General features: G+C 47.2%; 2 protein-coding genes across 2 annotated transcripts; one reads left to right on the top strand and one right to left on the bottom strand.

Annotated features, from left to right (window-relative positions):
• The first annotated feature begins 1,134 nt into the window (after positions 1–1,134).
• On the top strand, positions 1,135–10,339 carry LOC140273606 (ras-related protein Rab-35). Its single transcript, XM_072369221.1, has 7 exons — positions 1,135–1,279; positions 2,821–3,504; positions 7,024–7,074; positions 8,083–8,206; positions 8,290–8,414; positions 8,763–8,887; positions 9,425–10,339. Exons 2-7 carry the CDS (start codon positions 3,450–3,452, stop codon positions 9,572–9,574), a joined length of 630 nt encoding a protein of 209 aa, XP_072225322.1. The 5' UTR covers positions 1,135–1,279; positions 2,821–3,449; the 3' UTR covers positions 9,575–10,339.
• A 1,684-nt stretch (positions 10,340–12,023) lies between these two features.
• Positions 12,024–21,991, bottom strand: anapc2 (anaphase promoting complex subunit 2). Its single transcript, XM_072369665.1, has 14 exons — positions 21,732–21,991; positions 20,406–20,655; positions 20,008–20,329; positions 16,785–16,917; positions 16,514–16,709; positions 16,053–16,172; positions 15,756–15,873; positions 15,061–15,239; positions 14,846–14,987; positions 14,690–14,765; positions 14,389–14,604; positions 14,172–14,304; positions 12,946–13,187; positions 12,024–12,443 (listed from the first exon to the last, which is right to left on the bottom strand). Exons 1-14 carry the CDS (start codon positions 21,825–21,827, stop codon positions 12,234–12,236), a joined length of 2,433 nt encoding a protein of 810 aa, XP_072225766.1. The 5' UTR covers positions 21,828–21,991; the 3' UTR covers positions 12,024–12,233.
• Between the last annotated feature and the right edge of the window lie 362 nt (positions 21,992–22,353).

Raw genomic sequence — 22,353 nt, 5'->3', positions numbered from 1 at the left:
CCCTAAAAGCAGAATGAGAGGCAGAGCCTTCAGTTATCAGGCCCCTAAAAGCAGAATGGGAGGCAGAGCCTTCAGTTATCAGGCCCCTAAAAGCAGAATGGGAGGCAGAGCCTTCAGTTATCAGGCCCCTAAAAGCAGAATGGGAGGCAGAGCCTTCAGTTATCAGGCCCCTAAAAGCAGAATGGGAGGCAGAGCCTTCAGTTATCAGGCCCCTAAAAGCAGAATGGGAGGCAGAGCCTTCAGTTATCAGGCCCCTAAAAGCAGAATGGGAGGCAGAGCCTTCAGTTATCAGGCCCCTAAAAGCAGAATGGGAGGCAGAGCCTTCAGTTATCAGGCCCCTCTCTGTGGAACCAGCTGCCAGTTTGGCTTCAGGAAGCAGACACCCTCTCTACCTTTAAGATCAGGCTGAAACTTTCCTTTCTGATAAAGCTTATAGTTAGGGATGGCTCAGGTGAGCCTGAAACATCCCATAGTTCTGCTGCTATAGGCCCAGCCTGCTGGGGGACCTCCCATGATGCACCTCTCCTCCCTCTGACATCATTGCTGTCATTAACTTGTGTTTCTCTCTCTCAGCAGGTATCTCTGGCCTGGTGTTACGCTGCTTGTTGTCCCCTCTTTCCTGTCCTCTCAGCCCCAGCTGGTCCAGGCAGATGGACCCTTCCTGGTTCTGGTTCTGATGGAGGTTTCTTCCTGTTAAAAGGGAGTTTTTTCCTTCCACAGTTGCCTCATGCAGCTCAGGATGAGATTGGATCAAAGAGAAGTTTCGGTGCAATCTGTTGGTTTCCTTAGTGAAGCAACATTTTATAATAGACTCTGTATGAATTGGATTAATTTGGAATCTATCTATTTGATATAATCGTGTTATAAATGGTTTGAACTGGACTGGACTGTCTCTGGAGTGCCTTGAGATTACATTTGTTGTGATTTGGCGCTTTACACATAAATCTGAATCTTATAGAATTAAAAATACATTTTACATATCAAAGAGGGAAATAGTTCTATAAATATAGCATGAAACACAGATGAGTGTTGAGATTTTTCCACGTGGAAAAAGGATGCCATCACAGTGCCTCGGTGTGGACACAGCGGCCGAACGGCGCAGAGTTGTCCCACATGACCTGAACGCAGCATCAGCTGATGAGCGTGGGTCACCAGCTGCAGTCAGTCAGGTGTGGTCGCGCGGTGGCGAAGAGGTGCTCCAACGGGACAAAACCGACTTATCCCGCGGGGATGAAAACACGAGCAGCCGCCTGAACTCCAGGACCGCCGGACAACCAAGGTACGTCCTCCAATGCGACCCCCGCCGGTTTAAAGTTGGTCCGCGGAGCGGGAAGTTCGCTCCAACGTCTCGACAGGCCAGGATCAGGCCCAGACTCCGTCACTCCAGGCTGGATAAACAAATCTGGAAGTTTTCTCGGTTATCAGCACTGGTGCCCGCCTCCCTAAACTCAGTTTACGAGTCGTCGACGACTCTTTATCCCTTTCGGTTGTGATATCCAGCCGTTTTAATCGTTTTATAGTTTAATACCTCTTTAACGCCACCACTAACCGGTCCGTAGTTTAGTTGCTGGGATTTAGGACAGTTTGGACCAACGGTCAACAAAAAGTCTGCATCGGTGTGAGTTTCAGAGACTTTAAAATGTTTTACAATCAAAACCGAATGAAGAACGGTTAATTTTAACCTCTGTATTTGTAAAGCTTAATTTTCAGTGATAATTACCAAACTTTTGTCAGTTAAATCCGCGACATGTATCCATCCCCCAGAGGCTCTTCAAACGGCCAGCGGCGTCAACTCTTGATCTAAATCGATATGTTTTATTGAATCTAAAGCAGTTTGAGGAAAATTGTGTCAGCCGAATGAAAGACTATGAGTATAAGATTTAAAAAAAGTATAGTTATATCCATTTAAAACGGTATTATTTAATCTCCTGTGAAGTTGGATTAAATCTCAACTTTTTTAAGCCGCAGTTTGCGCAGCTTTTCCTCGAGCAGGAAGAGTGCGAAGGGGCTTGATTAGCTCACTTTTCTATGGTTCCAGGCTTTCCTGTTTTCATGGAAAACTGTCGCCGTGTAAGCCAGCCAGTTTCTATTGTTCTGAATAATGATAATTGGATTAGAAACAATAAGTTAAAGCAGTATTCACTTCAGAAGGACATGAAATGAATTGAGTCAGAGGTACTGGACAACTCTGGGATGAGCTGAAAATGAAGGAAAAGTCCTAAAAATGGGTGTGGTGTCGTTCATGATGCAGAAACTAAAATGATCTGGTGGGAAACGTGGAGAAAAAAGGCAGGCAAGCTTTTAAGAATCAAATTTACAAGCAAATAGAGACTTTTCTTTGCTTGATTTATGATTTATTCTTTGGATTTGGAGCTAATTTGAATGAACTGAAGGCTGATACAGTGATCCACAAATAAGAATGAATCATTCTGCTCATGCTGCCTTTGTTGTAGCTGTCGAACATCAGCTGCTCGGTGGTCTCGGAGGGGAATGAGCCTCGGCTGAAAGTCTCATGACTCGTGTAAATAAAATGCGAACCTTTAAAATCCTACAGAGTAAAATGGCTGTGACAGCTGTGTAGTTTGGCTGTCGGGGGGGTTTCGTTGCTGCTGCCTTGACTACAGCAGCTTCCTCAGCTGAGTTCTAGGATAGAAAAGGTAAAGCAGGATGAGGAAGTTGTATTTAGTGACTCAGCTGTTGTTTGAGGAGCAGCCAGGGAGGATAGGAGGGGCACAAGCTGCAGGAGGCGGTGAAAAATGAATCGATCATCATGCTAACGTGACCGAGTCCAACAGCTTCTTTCCTTTTTTCTTTATTTAGCACCTCTGCATCCTGAGCAGAAGAAGTGAGAGCTCTATTCGTGGCAAGGAACGGGGAACAGGTGACTTTCCACCTGACCGCCAGAGGAAGTGAAGGAAATAGAGGGATCGATTACAGGAACCGCTGCAGTGGGAAAGAGGAACATCTCAGTTTGCTGCTGCTTCTGGAGCCATGACTTCTGGGAAATAACTGGATTTCTGACCATTTAAATGCCCTCTGTCATGGAGGTGTGAAGGCGTGGGACTGCGTCCTCGGGAGGGAGTCAACGCTGCTCTGACTCGGCTGGAAACCCCCTGCAGGAGCATCACTGGGTGGAACTGGAACCGAGGTGGAAGCATGCAGCCGGCCTGGGCTCTGAAGCATGAATCGTGAACGGCGAGCTGTGGAGAATCGGCTCGTACTGAACGTTTTGCTTCGGCTTTACCCCGAAACCAAAGAGGACGGCATGAACACGTGAAGCGAAACTGCGGCTGAACGAACCGTGCAGAGATTCAACGGGAGATGTCCTCGCTGTGGCCTCTGAGCTGCTAGCATTCAGCACTAAAACTGCATGTGCACGTGGAGAGAAGGAAGCGCACGTCCTCACATGAGACTGACTTTACTGGGAAATTCAACCAGAGGCCATTCAAATGGCAGGAAAAGACTACAATCATCTCTTTAAGCTGCTCATCATCGGAGACTCCAGTTAGTACATTTTAGCTCATTTAAAACTCAGATTCTGCTCTATGATCCACTTTAGATCCCTAATGCCACACATTTGTTCCCTTTGGACTCCGATGTTTGACGTGTTCCTGTAGAAATCAGGTTTTTGGAGAGTTTTTGGAGAGTTTTTGCTGGTGTCCTCTGCAGCTGAGACCCACAGACATGTTAATGGGGCATGAATCAGGCTGAAATACACTCAGATCATCCTTTAAATGCTAACATATAGTAGCCTCAGGCTTTCTCTGCACAGGAATTGATTAATGGCAGATATGTTCAGTTTTCCCCTCTCAGATGAGTCCACACAGGGTCACATCCATCCTATTATAGGCTTCCACAGGTGTTTAAATGTTCCAGGAAGCAATGAAAGATGTGCTTTTATCCCTGAAAGTTTCAGCATGTTCAGATTGGAGGTCACGGGGGGGGGGAAGCTTCTCGGTGTGGGTTAATCTCTGCAGGTGAACGACTCAGACGGTTCACCTCAGGGAGGGTGGTTCATATTCAAAATGGCCGCCCTCTGAGGATGGAAATGTTTTACTTCAGGATCAACGTTCAGCCTCGCTGTGGCGGCCGCAGCAGGAAGCCCGAACCCAGTGAAACGCTGCAGGTGTTTGGTTCTATCGGGTTCTGCTGAGGCCTCGGATCACAGCAGAACCAGGTGGGCGGGTCCTGCAGCTGGGGGCTGTTTCATGTGTTCCTGCTGGTCTGGCGTCGCTCTCCCTGCGCCTCTGTCAGCCGTTCTGTAGGTTCTGCAGGTTCTGTAGGTTCTGTCAGTTCTGCAGGTTCTGTAGGTTCTGTCAGTTCTGCAGGTTCTGCAGGTTCTGTAGGTTCTGCAGGTTCTGTCGGTTCTGTCAGTTCTGCAGGTTCTGTCAGTTCTGCAGGTTCTGTTGGTTCTGCAGGTTCTGTCGGTTCTGCAGGTTCTGTTGGTTCTGTTGGTTCTGTCAGTTCTGTCGGTTCTGTTAGTTCTGCAGGTTCTGTGGTCCACTCGGCCCTGCTGGTGCCGTCGGGTCCATCATCAGAGCTGAATGCTGGTTAGAAAGTGAGCGAAGTCGGCACATGGCGGTCTTCTCTCCGTGTTGCCGGGTCTCTGCAGCTCGCTGTGGGCCTCCAGCCGCTCCGCCCTCTTCTGTCTGCTGCTGCTTTTGTTCGGGTCTTTGGACCCTCCGGCGCCAAAGAAAGCGCTGTGGGTTTCGGGTTCAGAGCTGCAGATGTTTGCGGAGTGCGAGCAGCAGCTCGCTGCGTTCCAGTTGGAGAAGAACGCCGTGACGGCGTCTGGTTCGGCGTCCTGTTCGGGACGAGCTCAGATTAACGTGAAAAATTCAGATTTTTAATCCCAGGGAGGAGGAAAAGCAGCCAAAGCTCCTCTCAGGAGGCTTTTTGTTGTTAAACACAGACTCTGTGAGCTGCAAACCTCTCGCCCCTCAGCTGGGGGTCACACGGGGTCACACGGGGTGATGAAACCGACCTTCTTACTGAGGAACGGCTGAACTGGTTTCAGACATCATCATCATCACGCCGGGTTCTTCCAGAGGTTCTGGTTCAGATTAGCTTCTAGGTTTTTCCTGCTGCTGTGACTGCAGGACATTACTGAGCAGGAAATGACATGAAATGAAAGCTCATCTCTGACAGAACGCTCGGTTCTGACCTTTAGCTTCAGTTAGCGGCACGTTCTGCTGCTGTATCCTGAAAACCATCGTCTGGACCCGCCTGAAGCTTCATGATTCAGACCCAGAACTGTTCCAACAGGCCAGCCAGTCGCTGTGCTTCCTTTCTGTGGAAACCGCTGAGCTCTGCAGCGTTTCTGCTGTTTGACCTTTGTTTGACCTTCAGCTAACTGAACAGTTATCCTGCTGACCTTTAACCTTCAGTTAACTGAACAGTTATCCTGCTGACCTTTAACCTTCAGTTAACTGAACAGTTAACCTGCTGACCTTTAACCTTCAGTTAACTGAACAGTTATCCTGCTGACCTTTAACCTTCAGTTAACTGAACAGTTATCCTGCTGACCTTTAACCTTCAGCTAACTGAACAGTTATCCTGCTGACCTTTAACCTTCAGTTAACTGAACAGTTATCCTGCTGACCTTTAACCTTCAGCTAACTGAACAGTTATCCTGCTGACCTTTAACCTTCAGTTAACTGAACAGTTATCCTGCTGACCTTTAACCTTCAGCTAACTGAACAGTTATCCTGCTGACCTTTAACCTTCAGCTAACTGAACAGTTATCCTGCTGACCTTTAACCTTCAGTTAACTGAACAGTTATCCTGCTGACCTTTAACCTTCAGCTAACTGAACAGTTATCCTGCTGACCTTTAACCTTCAGTTAACTGAACAGTTATCCTGCTGACCTTTAACCTTCAGCTAACTGAACAGTTATCCTGCTGACCTTTAACCTTCAGCTAACTGAACAGTTATCCTGCTGACCTTTAACCTTCAGCTAACTGAACAGTTATCCTGCTGACCTTTAACCTTCAGCTAACTGAACAGTTAACCTGCTGACCTTTAACCTTCAGCTAACTGAACAGTTATCCTGCTGACCTTTAACCTTCAGCTAACTGAACAGTTATCCTGCTGACCTTTAACCTTCAGCTAACTGAACAGTTATCCTGCTGACCTTTAACCTTCAGCTAACTGAACAGTTATCCTGCTGACCTTTAACCTTCAGTTAACTGAACAGTTATGCTGCTGACCTTTAACCTTCAGCTAACTGAACAGTTAACCTGCTGACCTTTAACCTTCAGCTAACTGAACAGTTATCCTGCTGACCTTTAACCTTCAGCTAACTGAACAGTTATCCTGCTGACCTTTAACCTTCAGCTAACTGAACAGTTATCCTGCTGACCTTTAACCTTCAGCTAACTGAACAGTTATCCTGCTGACCTTTAACCTTCAGTTAACTGAACAGTTATGCTGCTGACCTTTAACCTTCAGCTAACTGAACAGTTAACCTGCTGAGCTTTAAGCTCGTAAAACCGATGCTCTCAACGTCCAAAGGTGACAAATGAAAGGTTGAACCCGTCGTTATCGTTGGTATCGGCCCGTAAAATAAGATGACGAGGGGCTGGGAGTAAACCCAAAGCATTAAACCTACTTCCAGCCCCCCCCCGCCCTGCAGGGAGCTTCTTTTGTCCATCAGGAAGCTCCCGCAGCTCCTTTAGTTTCTAAATGTTTCACTGCTTCTGCTCCTCAGAACCTGTTAGTTTCAGACCTTCGGACTCATCCCGGCTGATTCTTCCTCAGCATCTTACAGCCAGTGGGTCAAATCTGGAGCTTTGAACGGTTTCTTTTAACGGCTTATTTGTGGAGCAGCTCCTCAGCTTTAAATCACACATTCAAAGCTGGAACTTTGCCCTCGTTTCTTGCTTTGTTTCGCTTCTCTTATCATCCCGACCCGCCTGTGTTTCTTTAACTGGGAGGAAGCCGCCTCGGTTTCATTTTCTGCAGCTAAACGTGGGACAGAACAGGCTGAACTTGCTGGCTAATCTGATCTGTTCCCTCCTCAGATGTGGGGAAAAGCAGCCTCCTGCTCCGCTTCGCAGACAACTCCTTCTCTGGTGAGTTTCCACATCTTATTTCCTTCTTCTTTGCTGGCAGAGGTTTTATCACCATGACTCATCTCATCCTCAGGGTTTAAGAGCTGTGCTGGCATGTCCAGAGCTGCAGGGGAGGGGGGGGTGCAGAGATAAAGAAACTACCTCGGACCAAAGATTAGAGACACGGAATGAGTCGGTTGGCACATCTTTCCTTTTAAATTGCATTCATCTTTCCTCTTCACACACTTATTATCTATATTTATATTCATTAATGCTCCTTTTCTCTGAGTTCCCTTCAGAAGTTTCACTTTGGAGGAGTCAGTTGTGCTTTTTGCTGTTAAACTTTTTACTTCTTCACAGAAGAAATAAGAAGTAAAAACTGGGTTAATCCAACATTTTCAGCACGCCGTGAGGCGTCATTCTGATCCTTTCCGGGTGTATTTCAGGCTGTTTTATGAGCTGCTGCAGGCAGCTTCTTAAAAAGAAGAGTTCCTGTGATCATTTACTTTAAACATATTTCAAGTTTTTTGGGGGGTTTTTTGTGCTGCGAAAGAAAAAAACCGAGGTACGAACGCTTCAGTGTAAATCTGAGATGTGGCTCAATGGTTCCCGCTGTCTCAGGAAAGCTAAAAACAAGGCCTGAACTCTTCTAATCTGAAAGCTGTGGCTACATTTGTGTCTCAGCGACATGTGAGATCTGCTTTAATGCTCCACTCTGCAGAGGAGCAGCTCACTGCCACAGCTGCAGAAATAAAGTTTCTCCTCAGAAAAGTCTTTTGGAGTCAGCACCTGGTGGTCAGTGGCGGTATTGCACCGACACACGCACTGTGGAGGCCTAAAACATGAGTTTGGGCCTGAGAGTTTGACTGTTCTGGATGATCCGATCTCCTCCTCCTGTAATATCAGACAGGCTGAGCTGGGACAGCTGATTGGTTCCACAGCTGATGACATTTCCTGCTTTGTGGCTCTTTTTGTGGCTCTTTTTGTGGCGGCGTGTTGGTGTCATTGTGATTTCTGACGCTCCTGCAGGCAGCTACATCACCACCATCGGCGTGGACTTCAAGATCCGGACGGTGGACATCGATGGGGAGCGGGTGAAGCTGCAGATCTGGGACACGGCGGGCCAGGAGAGGTTCAGAACCATCACCTCAACGTAAAGAAAAAGCTTTCCTCAGATGCAGAACACGAAGCTGAGGTGGCGCCAGGTGTTCATCCTGCTGTCGGGTTTCTTCACAGGTACTACAGGAACACGCACGGCGTCATCATCGTGTACGACGTCACGAACCCGGAGTCCTTCGTGAACGTGAAGAGGTGGTTGAATGAAATCTCCCAGAACTGTGACAGCGTCTGCAAAGTCCTGGGTAGGTCCACTTCGCTTCATGTGAAACAGACAGCAGCAGAGGATTGAAATCCTCCGATTCTCTCTGATCGGTGCCGTTAAACCACAGCCTGATGAAGCGTCTGAAAACAGACGCTTCGATTCTTCTGTCAGAAGCTGCTCGATGTGGGGGGGGATTCATTATTTCTCACCCGAGCCGAATGGTTTGATTAGAAGAACAGAAGTAAAGTGAGATGATGATGCCTTCACTGACCGTGGGAAACGCAGACTCTGACTGGAATGAAGTCCCTGATCTGTGAGGGCGGTTCATCGTCTGCAGGTGAAATGTTCTGACGGGTTTCATCAGCGTTTGATTTCCTTCTTTTCAAAGTGGGAAACAAGAGCGACGACCCCTCCAGGAGGAAGGTGGACACCCAGGACGCTGTGAACTTCGGGGAGTCGGTGGGTGTTCGGGTCTTTGAAACCAGCGCCAAAGAGAATATAAACGTGGAAGAGGTGAGATTATTTTTATCTTCTCTACAGAATCAGTACATTCAGGCAGTGTTTCCTCCTTTCACTGAAGCTGCTGTCAGAGGCTCGGTTCTGCTGTCAGAGGCTCGGTTCTGCTGTCAGAAGCTCGGTTCTGCTGTCAGAGGCTCTGTTCTGAAGACAGAATATCATCCGGTACCGGGACCACGCAGTCCTGTAGTTAATTGAAGCAAACTGCACCGATCAGCCAAAACATTAAAACCACTGAGCAGCACCTCTGGTCCTGATCCAAAGCAGGGTTCTGCTGGGACTCGTCAGCGCTCCTTTGGCAGGTTGCTGACTCTCAGTTAGCCGTTACGGCGAGAGCGTGCACGGTCGTTAGTCTCTGTCGGACCAGTCAGGGTCGCCCCGCCTCCGGCCCAACAGCTTCCATGACCCGAACAGAACCTGAACAGAACCTGAGCTGGATTTAGCGGGAATAAAAAGTCTCAGATCTTTGCTTTCTGTGACGTGCGCGCTTTAGAAATGTGCACGTTGAACTCTCTGCTCTGCTGCTTTGTCCAGATGTTCATGGCGTTCACTAGCATGGTTCTCCGGGCCAAGAAGCAGAGCCAGAACCGGGCCGAGAGGGAGCGGGAGCGGGAGAAGGACACCGTCAACATCAACGCCCAGAAGGACCGCGACCGCAGGAAGAGGGGCAAGAAATGCTGCTGAGACGCCGACGCCACGGTGCCGCGGGGCGGACGGGACGCTGTGCCTTAGGAGGGAAGGTGGTGGGTTCTTCTTCTGCTTCACTGTGCAAAGATAACTGAGGGAAGTCCAGTCTGCCAGCACTGACTGCATGTAGCAGCCGGGCAGGTTAAAGGAGCATTCTGGTGTTTTTACAGCTTCTGTGGGAAGAAACGGGCGCCACAGCGTCTCATCCTGAAAAACACCGTAAAATACTCGACTCCCGACTCAGTTTAGTTCACAGAGGAGTTAAACTGAGGATTCAGAACCAGCTGAACACTGTAATCGTACCGGAGGATGAAATTAAATGACTAAACATCCATTTTCTTCTTTAATTCCATCATCGTGAAATCTTAAATGAGACATTTTAAGAAAAGAACTCTTTGAGCTTCCAGCTCACTGTAATCCACAAAGAGAGGCTGAAATATGGCGGAATAATGAAATCTTTTCATTACTTTTGGTTCATTTCACTGGAACCTCAGCCTGGACTCTTACTCTGAGGCTTCTCTGGTAATAAAACACATTTAAAAACACCAGCATGTTCCTTTAACTTGGCTCAAAAACCTGTTATATGTCTTTTGTTTTTTTAATTTCTACATTTAACCACTGAAAGGGAACCGTTTGATACTAAATCGTAACCCGTGTGTGACGAGCTCCTTACATGAGGTCAGTAATACGAAATGTTTGTCTTTTAATGTCAATCTGTTGCCTTTGCAAATGTGTCCAAATCCAAATAAAGCAATAAATCCACCGGTTTGTCTCCGTTTGAGTGATAAAATTAAGAGATTTCTTGAAGAAACGAACACGAAGCACAGCCTGAACGTAGTTCTTGATGCTTTTTTCAGATAAGTTGCTGTTTGAAAGCAGGTTTTCACAGAAACCCACAGAGAAATCCTGCTTCGATGAGGTCATTGGGTCATTTTGCTTGTTTTAGTTGCTTTAATTGTTTAACTTTGAATTAAAAAGCTGTGGATGTTGAAATGACACCAGAGAATTTGGCTCATTTTGTGCTCGTTTGCTCCCCCTACAGCTGGAAGGCGTTGCCATAGAGATAAATGTCGATGTGAGCCCTGCACGTGCACAGCCGTGCACATCAATATCCAACAACCGAAAACCGAAGCCCTGAACTGTGGCGTCTCGTCCTCTGGGCGCTCCAGGCTAGTTTTAAGGTTCACAAACTTCTCTGGTGTTGCTTTAAAACCAGTTTAATCCGGAATCGGTCTCAGGCTGAACACCTCATTTATTCACCGACTGCAGCCTGGAAAGGTGTTAGTTTTCTGGGGTCTTATGAAGATGAAACCCACCTTTTTGGTGAGATCAGCAGCTACTTCCACAAGGAATTAAATGTTTGAACTGGAGTCAAGGAGCTCGCACAGCATTAACTCCTTAGAAGTAGGTGTACGACATCTTCATTAGCTAAGCTGTTAGCGTTAGCTGTTAGCGTTAGCTGCTGCTAAAGGAAGAAATAAATCGGTAAATAAACCATGAGGAGTTATTTCATTAGCGTTAGCGTTAGCTGCTGCTAAAGGAGGAAATAAATCAGTAAATAAACCATGAGGAGTTATTTCATTAGCTAAGCTGTTAGCGTTAGCTGCTGCTAAAGGAAGAAATAAATCAGTAAATAAACCCTGAGGAGTTATTTCATTAGCTAAGCTGTTAGCGTTAGCTGCTGCTAAAGGAAGAAATAAATCAGTAAATAAACCCTGAGGAGTTATTTCATTAGCTAAGCTGTTAGCGTTAGCTGTTAGCGTTAGCTGCTGCTAAAGGAGGAAATAAATCAGTAAATAAACCATGAGGAGTTATTTCTCAGATGCTTCCATTTCCCTGCTCTGAAGTTCAGGCTCTGAGAGTTGGAACTGATCCTCTTTGTGGCTCAGTTCCTTCAGTCCAGCGTTGAACTGGACCAAGTTGTTAAAACAGTGGGATGAAAAGTGGCTGCTGCACATTCACAGTCTTTAGCTAACTCTGCTGGAACATTAGCCTCAGATATAGTTTATCCACTGGGCTCTTATATCCTCTGAGGCTGCTGCTGGATGGAAGATGCATGCTCCTCAGTACAGCTGACAGCAGAACATTTCCACCAGAAGCTGGCTTCATCCGTCCAGCAGGGTGGCTGTGAGTGGGCGGGGCTTAGCAGAGGAGGCGGAGCCAACTTAAGGACTCAGAACGGCTCGTTAAATGAAACAAATTAAACTAAATAAATCCCAGGGTTGTGTTTTTGGGGAGTTTCACACCTGATATCTGCTCCCAGGAGCAGGAAGAAGGGATTTTACACAATATGTCACCTTTAAAGTGAATTCTATTGGGCGTTTTATATCGATCTGTAGGTCTGCAGACATTCTGCCAATCACACTGAGTTAGGAGGAAACTTTGACTGATGTTTGAGATGCAAACAAACGTGGAAATGTCAAACACTTTCAGGCAAACACACGAGAAATGAAAAAGCTTTTGTAACAATCAAATATCATTCAGAAACATCTGTTACAACATTTCATTTCCAGCTGCAGCATCACACAGAGAAGGAAAACTGAAGGCTGAATCTTTCCTTTCAGGCTGAGCTGAAGTATTTTCACTTTCTGCCGTCAGCAGTTTGTTCAACAGTGAAATCTTCCCAGTGCCCTTGAACGCAGCACGCCATCCTCCATCAGTTTGTTTTGGGGAGCCTGTAGACGCCTGCAGACACCATCAGCTGATGCTCCCTGACCTTCTTCTGCAGGAACGCCTCCAGCTCGTTGACGTCCATCTCCGTGACGACGGGCCCCGTGGCGACGAACATGCGCAGCATGGAGTGGATGCGGTCCAGCGTCATGCTGTCCAGGTTGGTGAGCATGGCCTGGATGTAGGCCCAGAACAGCTGCAGGGACACAGTTTCACATCAGTGTCTTTACCAGGACGTTTTAACACATTTCAGGGCTCAGATTTGGTGTTAAAGTCTGGTTTTATATCTGTTCAATGACCTTTTATGTGAGGGTAGAACCAGGAGAGGTGATGAGGCCTTTTTATCGGGTGCACGAATGTTTGATTATCAGCTGGTTCCCAGAAAATTAAATCAAACTTTAAACGACTGATTACTGATAAAAATATCTGAGAAGCTGCCGTCGCCACAGAAATCTGGACGAGTATCAGTTACAATGAACATGAAGAAGAAGTGACTATGAAAAGGCTCCAGTTTCCACACATCTGCTGAAAATATGCTGAAAAACTGTTGGCCGCAGCCTCAGAACCAATCATTAACCAGTAATAATCAATACTAATGAGCTGGGAAACGGACGTTTAAAGACTTGCCTGCAGAGACTGAGGTTAAAGGAGCTGGGAAGGTTACAGGAGAAGAAGAAGAAGAGGAAGCGTGTGCTCACCTGCAGCTTCTCCTCCCTCTGCTCAGACTGGGTGGTGGTGTTGGAGTCCCGCTCCTCGTCGCTGTCGATCAGCATCACTCCCCGGTCCAGCTTCTCTTTGGACGAGCCCGTCTCCACCACGTAGTAGCGGCCGCCCGCCTCCTCCCTCAGCACGCCGTGCTGCTGCCACAGAGCCAGCTTCCTGTGGACCAGCTCCTTTGGGGCGCCCAGCTTGGTGCTCAGATCCTCCAGGGTCCAGCAACCTGACGGGTGACAAAGGAGCGTTTCAACCTTTAAGGTTCGAGCTGTGATCTCAGAGATGAGTTTTATGGAAGCTGGAGCATCGAACAGGTGCTGAAACCTGAACTTTTTGGCTTTAATGTCGAGGGCGGCAGCTACTGATCCCTCCTTTAGTCCCGAGCTGAACAGCCCAACAGCTGCAGGAGGGTTAATGAATTCATTATTCATTCCTCCGTGTTCTGTCTCAGCTTTTAGCAGCAAACATTAAGAACTGATGCTGCATTCAATGACAAACAGTAAAATTTGAATTTCTAACTTTCTAACAACGATTAAAAGTCAGATTTCCTTGTTGTGAAAAACATTCTGACAGAGCTTTATTAGCCAACTTATTCCTTCAGTTCAGAGAACAGATTTGATTTGTCTCCAGTACGGTTGTGGGATGTAACTCCACCGTAATAAAAACAAATGGCTGCGAGTCAAAGTCAAAGTACTTCAAAACCAGTCCGAAGCAGATGGATTTAAGGCTCCCAAACCTCTCACGCGTGCTTTAATATCAAAGCAAAAATCAGGAATAAAATACTTTAATGTCCCACACTTCTAAGGTACAGTGAACGCAGCATCATCTGCACTGAGGTTAGGTGGAGACAAAGATGGAGGACGCTGGATGTGTCCTAAAAATCCGAAGGGCTCCTAAATGTCAAACGTTTGAGTTCATAGTGACTTCAGACACCCAAAAAATTTCTGTAAAGTACAGAAAAAGGTGAATTTCTCTTTAAAATCTGTCCCCATCACAGATAAAAAGCTTTTTTTTTAAGTGAAACTGTCATTTATATTGTTCATTTTCTCAGCAAAGGTCACGTATTACAAGACAAATCCTGACCTCTGATGTTCCATATAATCCGAGGTGAAAACATTTCTTTATCAGCTGCAGCTTTCAGCAGCTCCAGTTTGACCAAACCTCTGAAGCACAAACCACACGATGAGCTTAGTTTTAAATCAGACCCTACTTTTTTCCTGGAAGTGCAGGATGATGGCTGCGAGGATGGGGGACACGGTGAGGTTGGAGAGCGTTCGGTCCTCCAGCTCCACGTCCAGAGTGACGGAGCCCAGGTGGGGCTTCCAGCTCAGCGTCCTCATGGCCTGCAGCACAGAAGACAGAATTAATGCCCCAGATAAAAGTTTAAAAGTGTTTGTTTACATGGGAGAAAGCTGGGAAATGTCCACCTTGAGCTTCTCGTAGCGCTGGGTGTAGGCCTCCATGGCCTGGCACACGACGGGGGGCAGCTCCAGCTTCTCCTCCTTCAGCGTGGGCCAGAACTCGGACGACATGATGATGGCGGACAGAGACAGCGGCGGCTGCTCCGGCGGCTGCTCCTCCTCGCTCAGCTTCGACTCCTCCTCGCAGATGTTGCTGTTGATCCTGCGAGAGTCGGCCATGTCCTGCAGGAACACACCGAGGTTCAGCAGAGTGCCACACCTCCTGCCTGCTCCTTCCGGGCTCAGTGACCCAAACGTGTCTAAATACCTTCAACATGACCTCACAGTAGTGCATGTGAGACTCGCCGAACCGCAGCTTCAGCAGCTCCACGTTCCGGATCTCCCTGAAAACATCAGAACCGCCGTGAACAACAGGAGCGACACGAAGACGTAAGAAACCTGGCTGTGAAGAAGCGGCTCGGACCTGGCGGTGTTGTAGTTGAGCTGGTGCAGCAGCCTGTCGGCCAGCAGCGCTCGGTACTCGTCGATGAAGATGTCCTTGCTGCCGTAGATGCTGACCAGCAGGCTGATGATGTCAGACGAGCGCCGCTTCGACCCCATTTTATCTGACAACATCGAGCAGAAACACCTGAGTCAAATGAACTGAACTGAGCAGCAGCACACGATGCGTTCACTGACCGGGTACGGCGTCGGTGGGGTCTGGAGCCCAGTCCTCTGGGTCGTTGCCCTCGTCGTCGCTGTCCTGCATCTCCAGAGTCACCGGGTCTCCTCTGGACAGCTCGGACGCCAGGTCCGTGCAGCCTTCTGCGTCTCCGGTCAGACCGGCGACGATCTGCCGCACCGTGTCCTCCCGAGTCCTGAAACGACCACAAACCGAAGCCGTGACCCAAGCTCTGCCTGTTTATCAGCCTGTTTATCAGCCTGTTTATCAGCCTGTTTATCAGCCTGTTTATCAGCCTGTTTATCAGCCTGTTTATCAGCCTGTTTATCAGCCTGTTTATCAGTCTGTTTATCAGCCTGTTTATCAGTCTGTTTATCAGCCTGTTTATCAGCCTGTTCCCTGTTTATCAGCCTGTTCCCTGTTTATCAGCCTGTTTATCAGCCTGTTCTCTGGGGTCACACATCTGTAAAAGAGAAGAACTCCTCAAACTACATCCAAAAACAGCCGTGTTCCAGCCGTGTTCCAGCAGTGTTCCAGCCGTGTTTCAGCCGTGTTCCAGCCGTGTGTGAGTTTTATCTCACATTTTATCCCCAAAAACAAGGAAATAATGTTTCCTTTCCGCTCCCGTGTGACATAAATGAACATCAACTTACTTTCACAGCAGTTCAGGAAACAAAGAGACTTTTTCTTTACTGAGTAAACCGTGACTCACCGGAGGTACTTTCGGATCGGCTGGCAGGCGACCTGCAGGATGACCATCGATGGGTCGAGCTCTCTGAGAGCTTTGATGGCCGAGATGTAAACGGTGAGGATGTCCGACGTGTGAACGCCTGCAGGAGGGGCGACAGATTTCACAGACATTCAGTTAGTCTTCATTTTCTTTCGCTTTTGTTCTACACGACTGGAAAGAAACACTTAAACTGATGTCTGAATCCAAAGGAAAACGTCCTTCAGATGCAGCGTCGTGGAAAGATCCTGCCTCTAATGTCTCTGACAGACAGGAACTGACCCGGGTGCAGCAGACGGCTTTCAAAGGCAGATTTAAGCGACGTGAGCAGCTGCTGTCGCTGGTTAGTTCGTTCCAGACAAAACTTCAGATCCACAATCGCAGCTTTGGATTCTGGGAAATCTGGAAGAGAGGAAGGAGAAGAGATGAGAGGCAAGCGAACACGAGCCGGTTCAGAGACGTACTCTGAGCTCTGAACCACCACAGAGGAGGAAGCACTGAGTCAGAGAGGGAAGATAAAGGAAGAGAAGGCGTGTCCGGACCTCTGAACGGCACCAGAACTGCACCAGAATCACATCAAACATCGCCAGCAGGAATGAGTCGATGACGCCTTTTCATAGAAAACACTCAACATGGTCTAACTAATGGTTTCCATCCCTCTTACTGGCACCGGCTCGGTTTTTCTTTTCTTTTCACTGTTTTTCTGAAGCAGAAGGAACTCACACTGCTTCGTGAACTCTCACCTCTGATGATGCTGAAGAGCTCCTCGATCCTCATGTTGACGTAGATCCTGCAGAAGAACTGATGCATGTGGCATCTCCACTGCTTCATGACGGAGCCGGACCCAGTGGGAGCGCTGGCGCCACCCAGAACCGGAGCGTCTCCGTCCACCTCGCTGGCAAACACCTTGCTGAGCCAGCCGAGCACCAGCTCCAGCCACTGCGCACACAGAAACGTGCACGTTCAGAGCGAGCGGCTGACAATGTGAAACGTGTCTGAGGAAGGTGGCTTCACCTCCTGGAACTCCAGCAGGAAGGAGCGCTCGTACTCGCCCCGGCAGTGCTGCTCCATGCGCTGCTCGATGAGCTTGTGCAGGATGGAGGTGACGGCCTCGGAGCTGACCCACTCCAGCAGCTGCAGCTTCGATCTGCAACCACCAACCGAGCGTGAAACACAGAAGAGAAACCAGCTACAGAAACACAGGACAGAAAGCAGCTACAGAAAGCAGCTACAGAAAGCAGCTACAGAAAGCAGCTACAGAAACACAGAAAGCAGCTACAGAAACACAGAAAGCAGCTACAGAAAGCAGCTACAGAAACACAGAAAGCAGCTACAGAAAGCAGCTACAGAAACACAGAAAGCAGCTACAGAAAGCAGCTACAGAAACACAGAAAGCAGCTACAGAAAGCAGCTACAGAAACACAGAAAGCAGCTACAGAAACACAGAAAGCAGCTACAGAAAGCAGCTACAGAAACACAGAAAGCAGCTACAGAAAGCAGCTACAGAAACACAGAAAGCAGCTACAGAAAGCAGCTACAGAAACACAGGACAGAAAGCAGCTACAGGACAGAAAGCAGCTACAGAAAGCAGCTACAGAAAGCAGCTACAGAAAGCAGCTACAGAAACACAGAAAGCAGCTACAGAAACACAGAAAGCAGCTACAGAAACACAGGACAGAAAGCAGCTACAGAAACACAGGACAGAAAGCAGCTACAGAAAGCAGCTACAGAAAGCAGCTACAGAAACACAGAAAGCAGCTACAGAAACACAGAAAGCAGCTACAGAAAGCAGCTACAGAAACACAGAAAGCAGCTACAGAAAGCAGCTACAGAAACACAGAAAGCAGCTACAGAAACACAGAAAGCAGCTACAGAAAGCAGCTACAGAAACACAGAAAGCAGCTACAGAAACACAGAAAGCAGCTACAGAAAGCAGCTACAGAAACACAGAAAGCAGCTACAGAAACACAGAAAGCAGCTACAGAAAGCAGCTACAGAAACACAGAAAGCAGCTACAGAAAGCAGCTACAGAAACACAGAAAGCAGCTACAGAAAGCAGCTACAGAAACACAGAAAGCAGCTACAGAAAGCAGCTACAGAAACACAGAAAGCAGCTACAGAAACACAGAAAGCAGCTACAGAAAGCAGCTACAGAAACACAGAAAGCAGCTACAGAAAGCAGCTACAGAAACACAGAAAGCAGCTACAGAAAGCAGCTACAGAAACACAGGACAGAAAGCAGCTACAGGACAGAAAGCAGCTACAGAAAGCAGCTACAGAAAGCAGCTACAGAAAGCAGCTACAGAAACACAGAAAGCAGCTACAGAAACACAGAAAGCAGCTACAGAAACACAGGACAGAAAGCAGCTACAGAAACACAGGACAGAAAGCAGCTACAGAAAGCAGCTACAGAAAGCAGCTACAGAAACACAGAAAGCAGCTACAGAAACACAGAAAGCAGCTACAGAAAGCAGCTACAGAAACACAGAAAGCAGCTACAGAAACACAGAAAGCAGCTACAGAAACACAGAAAGCAGCTACAGAAACACAGAAAGCAGCTACAGAAAGCAGCTACAGAAAGCAGCTACAGAAAGCAGCTACAGAAAGCAGCTACAGAAACACAGAAAGCAGCTACAGAAACACAGAAAGCAGCTACAGAAACACAGGACAGAAAGCAGCTACAGAAACACAGGACAGAAAGCAGCTACAGAAAGCAGCTACAGAAAGCAGCTACAGAAACACAGAAAGCAGCTACAGAAACACAGAAAGCAGCTACAGAAAGCAGCTACAGAAACACAGAAAGCAGCTACAGAAAGCAGCTACAGAAACACAGAAAGCAGCTACAGAAACACAGAAAGCAGCTACAGAAAGCAGCTACAGAAACACAGAAAGCAGCTACAGAAACACAGAAAGCAGCTACAGAAAGCAGCTACAGAAACACAGAAAGCAGCTACAGAAAGCAGCTACAGAAACACAGAAAGCAGCTACAGAAAGCAGCTACAGAAACACAGGACAGAAAGCAGCTACAGAAACACAGGACAGAAAGCAGCTACAGGACAGAAAGCAGCTACAGAAAGCAGCTACAGAAAGCAGCTACAGAAAGCAGCTACAGAAAGCAGCTACAGAAAGCAGCTACAGAAAGCAGCTACAGAAACACAGAAAGCAGCTACAGAAAGCAGCTACAGAGACACAGAACAGAAAGCAGCTACAGAAAGCAGCTACAGGACAGAAAGCAGCTACAGGACAGAAAGCAGCTACAGGACAGAAAGCAGCTACAGGACAGAAAGCAGCTACAGAGACACAGGACAGAAAGCAGCTACAGAAACACAGAAAGCAGCTACAGAAACACAGGACAGAAAGCAGCTACAGAAACACAAAAAGCAGCTACAGAAAGCAGCTACAGAAACAGAACAGAAAGCAGCTACAGAGACACAGAACAGAAAGCAGCTACAGAAAGCAGCTACAGAAACACAGGACAAAAAGCAGCTACAGAAAGCAGCTACAGAAAGCAGCTACAGACACAGGACAGAAAGCAGCTACAGAAACACAGAAAGCAGCTACAGAAACACAGGACAGAAAGCAGCTACAGAAAGCAGCTACAGAAAGCAGCTACAGAGACACAGGACAGAAAGCAGCTACAGAAAGCAGCTACAGAAACAGAACAGAAAGCAGCTACAGAAACAGAACAGAAAGCAGCTACAGAAACACAGAACAGAAAGCAGCTACAGAAAGCAGCTACAGAAAGCAGCTACAGAAACAGAACAGAAAGCAGCTACAGAAAGCAGCTACAGAAAGCAGCTACAGAGACACAGGACAGAAAGCAGCTACAGAAAGCAGCTACAGAAACACAGGACAGAAAGCAGCTACAGAAAGCAGCTACAGAAAGCAGCTACAGAAACAGAACAGAAAGCAGCTACAGAAACAGAACAGAAAGCAGCTACAGAAAGCAGCTACAGAAAGCAGCTACAGAAACAGAACAGAAAGCAGCTACAGAAACAGAACAGAAAGCAGCTACAGAAAGCAGCTACAGAAAGCAGCTACAGAAAGCAGCTACAGAAACAGAACAGAAAGCAGCTACAGAAACACAGAAAGCAGCTACAGAAACACAGGACAGAAAGCAGCTACAGAAACACAGGACAGAAAGCAGCTACAGAAAGCAGCTACAGAGACACAGGACAGAAAGCAGCTACAGAAAGCAGCTACAGAAACACAGGACAGTTACTTTTGACCCACTCACAGAATGTGGCTGAGCTCCTGCAGCTGCTCCAGGGCCCTCTGACACCAGCACTGCTGCGTGGGGACCCCACAGCCCGGACAGGCCCCTCCCTCAGGGCCGTCTGGGGCTTCGGCGCCGTCCTCGCCGCCCACCTCCTGCCTCATGTAGACAGAGAAGGTCCTGCTGTAGAACTCCAGCACTCGCTCCTGGAGGACCGGGGACGGAGAGAAGAGCAGGAGGGCCCTGATGGTGGTGAAGGCGCGCTCCTGGAGGCCTCTGGACCCCGGCCCATGCAGTCCACCACAGCCCTTGTCCTGCCACGCCCCCAACCGCTCCAAACCGCCTGCAAAGAAGAAGAAGAGACGTTTAAAAATGCTTCACCTTCACTGCAGTGATGTCGCTTCATTTCTTCTACTTGCTCAGAAAAGGTTCCAGACGGTCCAGCAGAGTCCTGAAGGCGTTGAGGAGAACCAAGGCCCGGTCCCTCTCCTCGAGTTCGTTCTCCGGCTGTTTTAGTCCAGACCAGAACTCTGGAACCACCGAGGACGAGAGGCGCATCTGCATGCTCTCCAGCAGCCAGACGCCGAGCAGCTGGCCCAGACCCTGACTGCACAGCAGGGCCAGGCAGTCCGAGAGGTTCTGCTCCGGCACCGAGGAGCCACGAGACACCTACACATGGACCCGCACAAGACGAGAAAAAGGCTCCATCACAGCGAGCTCCTCAGCATCAGAAATGTGTTGCAGGTGCTTTTAAACAGACTCATGATTCATTTTCCGGCCCAAATCCATCTAATTATCAAGACTGGTCCCTTTAGTTCTTCTCCTTCATATCAGAGCGAACTGGTGTAGAACCTCCCCGACTCCATCCATGATTCAGAAATTAAACTTGGACATCTGTATCTGTTCATTTTGCCGCCATTTTGAGGCTTTCAGTTCTTATTTTTTCAGCTTACTTTGACCTGCTGTTTCTTTAATCTTTTTTGTGCTCATTTGGCTTCTTTTTTTGCTGTTTATGATGTTTTATAATCATTTATCTTCTTTTAAAGGCTATTTGCATATTGTGGTGATAGTTTTGCAGCCCACTGTAGTGATTTTCCATCTTTCCTGTTCATTTAGCATCTCTTTTACACGTTTCTATGCTTGTTTCTACCCTCTTCTCAGTCGTCTCTGACTGTTTTTACTAATTTATTTTTCCTTAAATCCCTTTCCGATCTTTCGTGGCTCTTATCCATCTTCGCTGCAGTTTTACGTTGTTTTGTGGTCATTTTGCACATCTCAGTGGTTGTGTTTGAATCTTTCTGCCATCTATGTCGCTATTAAAGGTTTATTATTACTACTTTGACACTTCTGTTGATGATCTAGGAAATGTATTTATCGAAATATGTTATGGTCATTTGTGATTTATTTCAACCAACCATGTGGATTTCCTCTTATTAATAATAATAATAACATAATAATACATTTTATTTGTTAGGCGCCTTTCATGGCACTCAAAGTCGCCATTATTAATTTGACTACTCATTTCTAATTATAATTCAGGCAAGAAACACATCGACATGTCGGCGGAATTTAACAAAATACTTGTACTAATCAGTTAAACCTCCGATATTAAGTCTCACTCATAATGAACCATCGCTACAATCGATAAGTGTTAAATCTTCAGATATTTCAATGGAATTCGGTCCACTCCCGTGTTGGCCTCAGGATCACTAAGCGACTCGTGTCCGGGGCTCGATCCCACTCACCAGAACTGCAGTGACAGTCTCCCACGCATCAGCGACCCGGTGATACTCTCCGGTTTCAGACATTTCCACAGAATCGGATTCCATCATTTCCTCCATTTTCGGACACTTTTCTTCACAAATTACGAATCAGCTTGTCTGTGTTCGGCATTTAAACTTAGGCTGGTTTTGTCATGTTATGACGGAGGTGCGTTTTATTAGCTTCTGAATTAACAATTTCTCAAAACAACATTACCCTTCTTCTTCTATGGCGGGTTAACTTCTTCGACTTCTTCTACGTTATTTTTCTTCTTCTTCTTCTAACGGTTGTATATCATTCGATAGCAGTGTGTGCTGCCCCCTACAGTTAATAACAAACGTTTCAGCTTCTTTCTGCCGTATTATCTTCACTTAAAAAGACCAATTTTGTTTGTTTTCTTAGTTTTTCCTCACTAACTGACCTCACCACTCACTAATTATCTAAAAGTCTAAACGTTATGGTAATAGGTAAATAATAATCTAGGTCCAAAGGTGGTCACAGGGATGAACTGCAACACTTCACAGTATATCCACATAATACGATGGTATTAAAGCAACACTACATAATATTTGTGGACCTTAAGACTACATACTTCTGACTCTTTTT

The sequence above is a fragment of the Leuresthes tenuis genome, unplaced genomic scaffold (assembly GCF_036924035.1).
Source record: "Leuresthes tenuis unplaced genomic scaffold, fLeuTen1.0.hap1 SCAF_17, whole genome shotgun sequence".
NCBI classification, from domain to species: Eukaryota; Metazoa; Chordata; class Actinopteri; order Atheriniformes; family Atherinopsidae; genus Leuresthes; species Leuresthes tenuis.
Note: the sequence above shows the minus strand (reverse complement) of the source record. Positions and strands in the feature narration are given on the sequence as shown.

Coding starts and splice junctions, on each gene's coding strand:
- LOC140273606 (XM_072369221.1), top strand. CDS start 3,450: ATGGCAGGAAAAGACTACAATCATCTCTTTAAGCTGCTCATCATCGGA. Junction 3,505..7,023: donor GCTCATCATCGGAGACTCCA/GTTAGTACATTT, acceptor TTCCCTCCTCAG/ATGTGGGGAAAAGCAGCCTC. Junction 8,415..8,762: donor CAGCGTCTGCAAAGTCCTGG/GTAGGTCCACTT, acceptor TTCTTTTCAAAG/TGGGAAACAAGAGCGACGAC.
- anapc2 (XM_072369665.1), bottom strand. CDS start 21,827: ATGGAGGAAATGATGGAATCCGATTCTGTGGAAATGTCTGAAACCGGA. Junction 16,173..16,513: donor GCTCTTCAGCATCATCAGAG/GTGAGAGTTCAC, acceptor CCTCTCTTCCAG/ATTTCCCAGAATCCAAAGCT. Junction 14,988..15,060: donor CCCCACCGACGCCGTACCCG/GTCAGTGAACGC, acceptor CGATGTTGTCAG/ATAAAATGGGGTCGAAGCGG.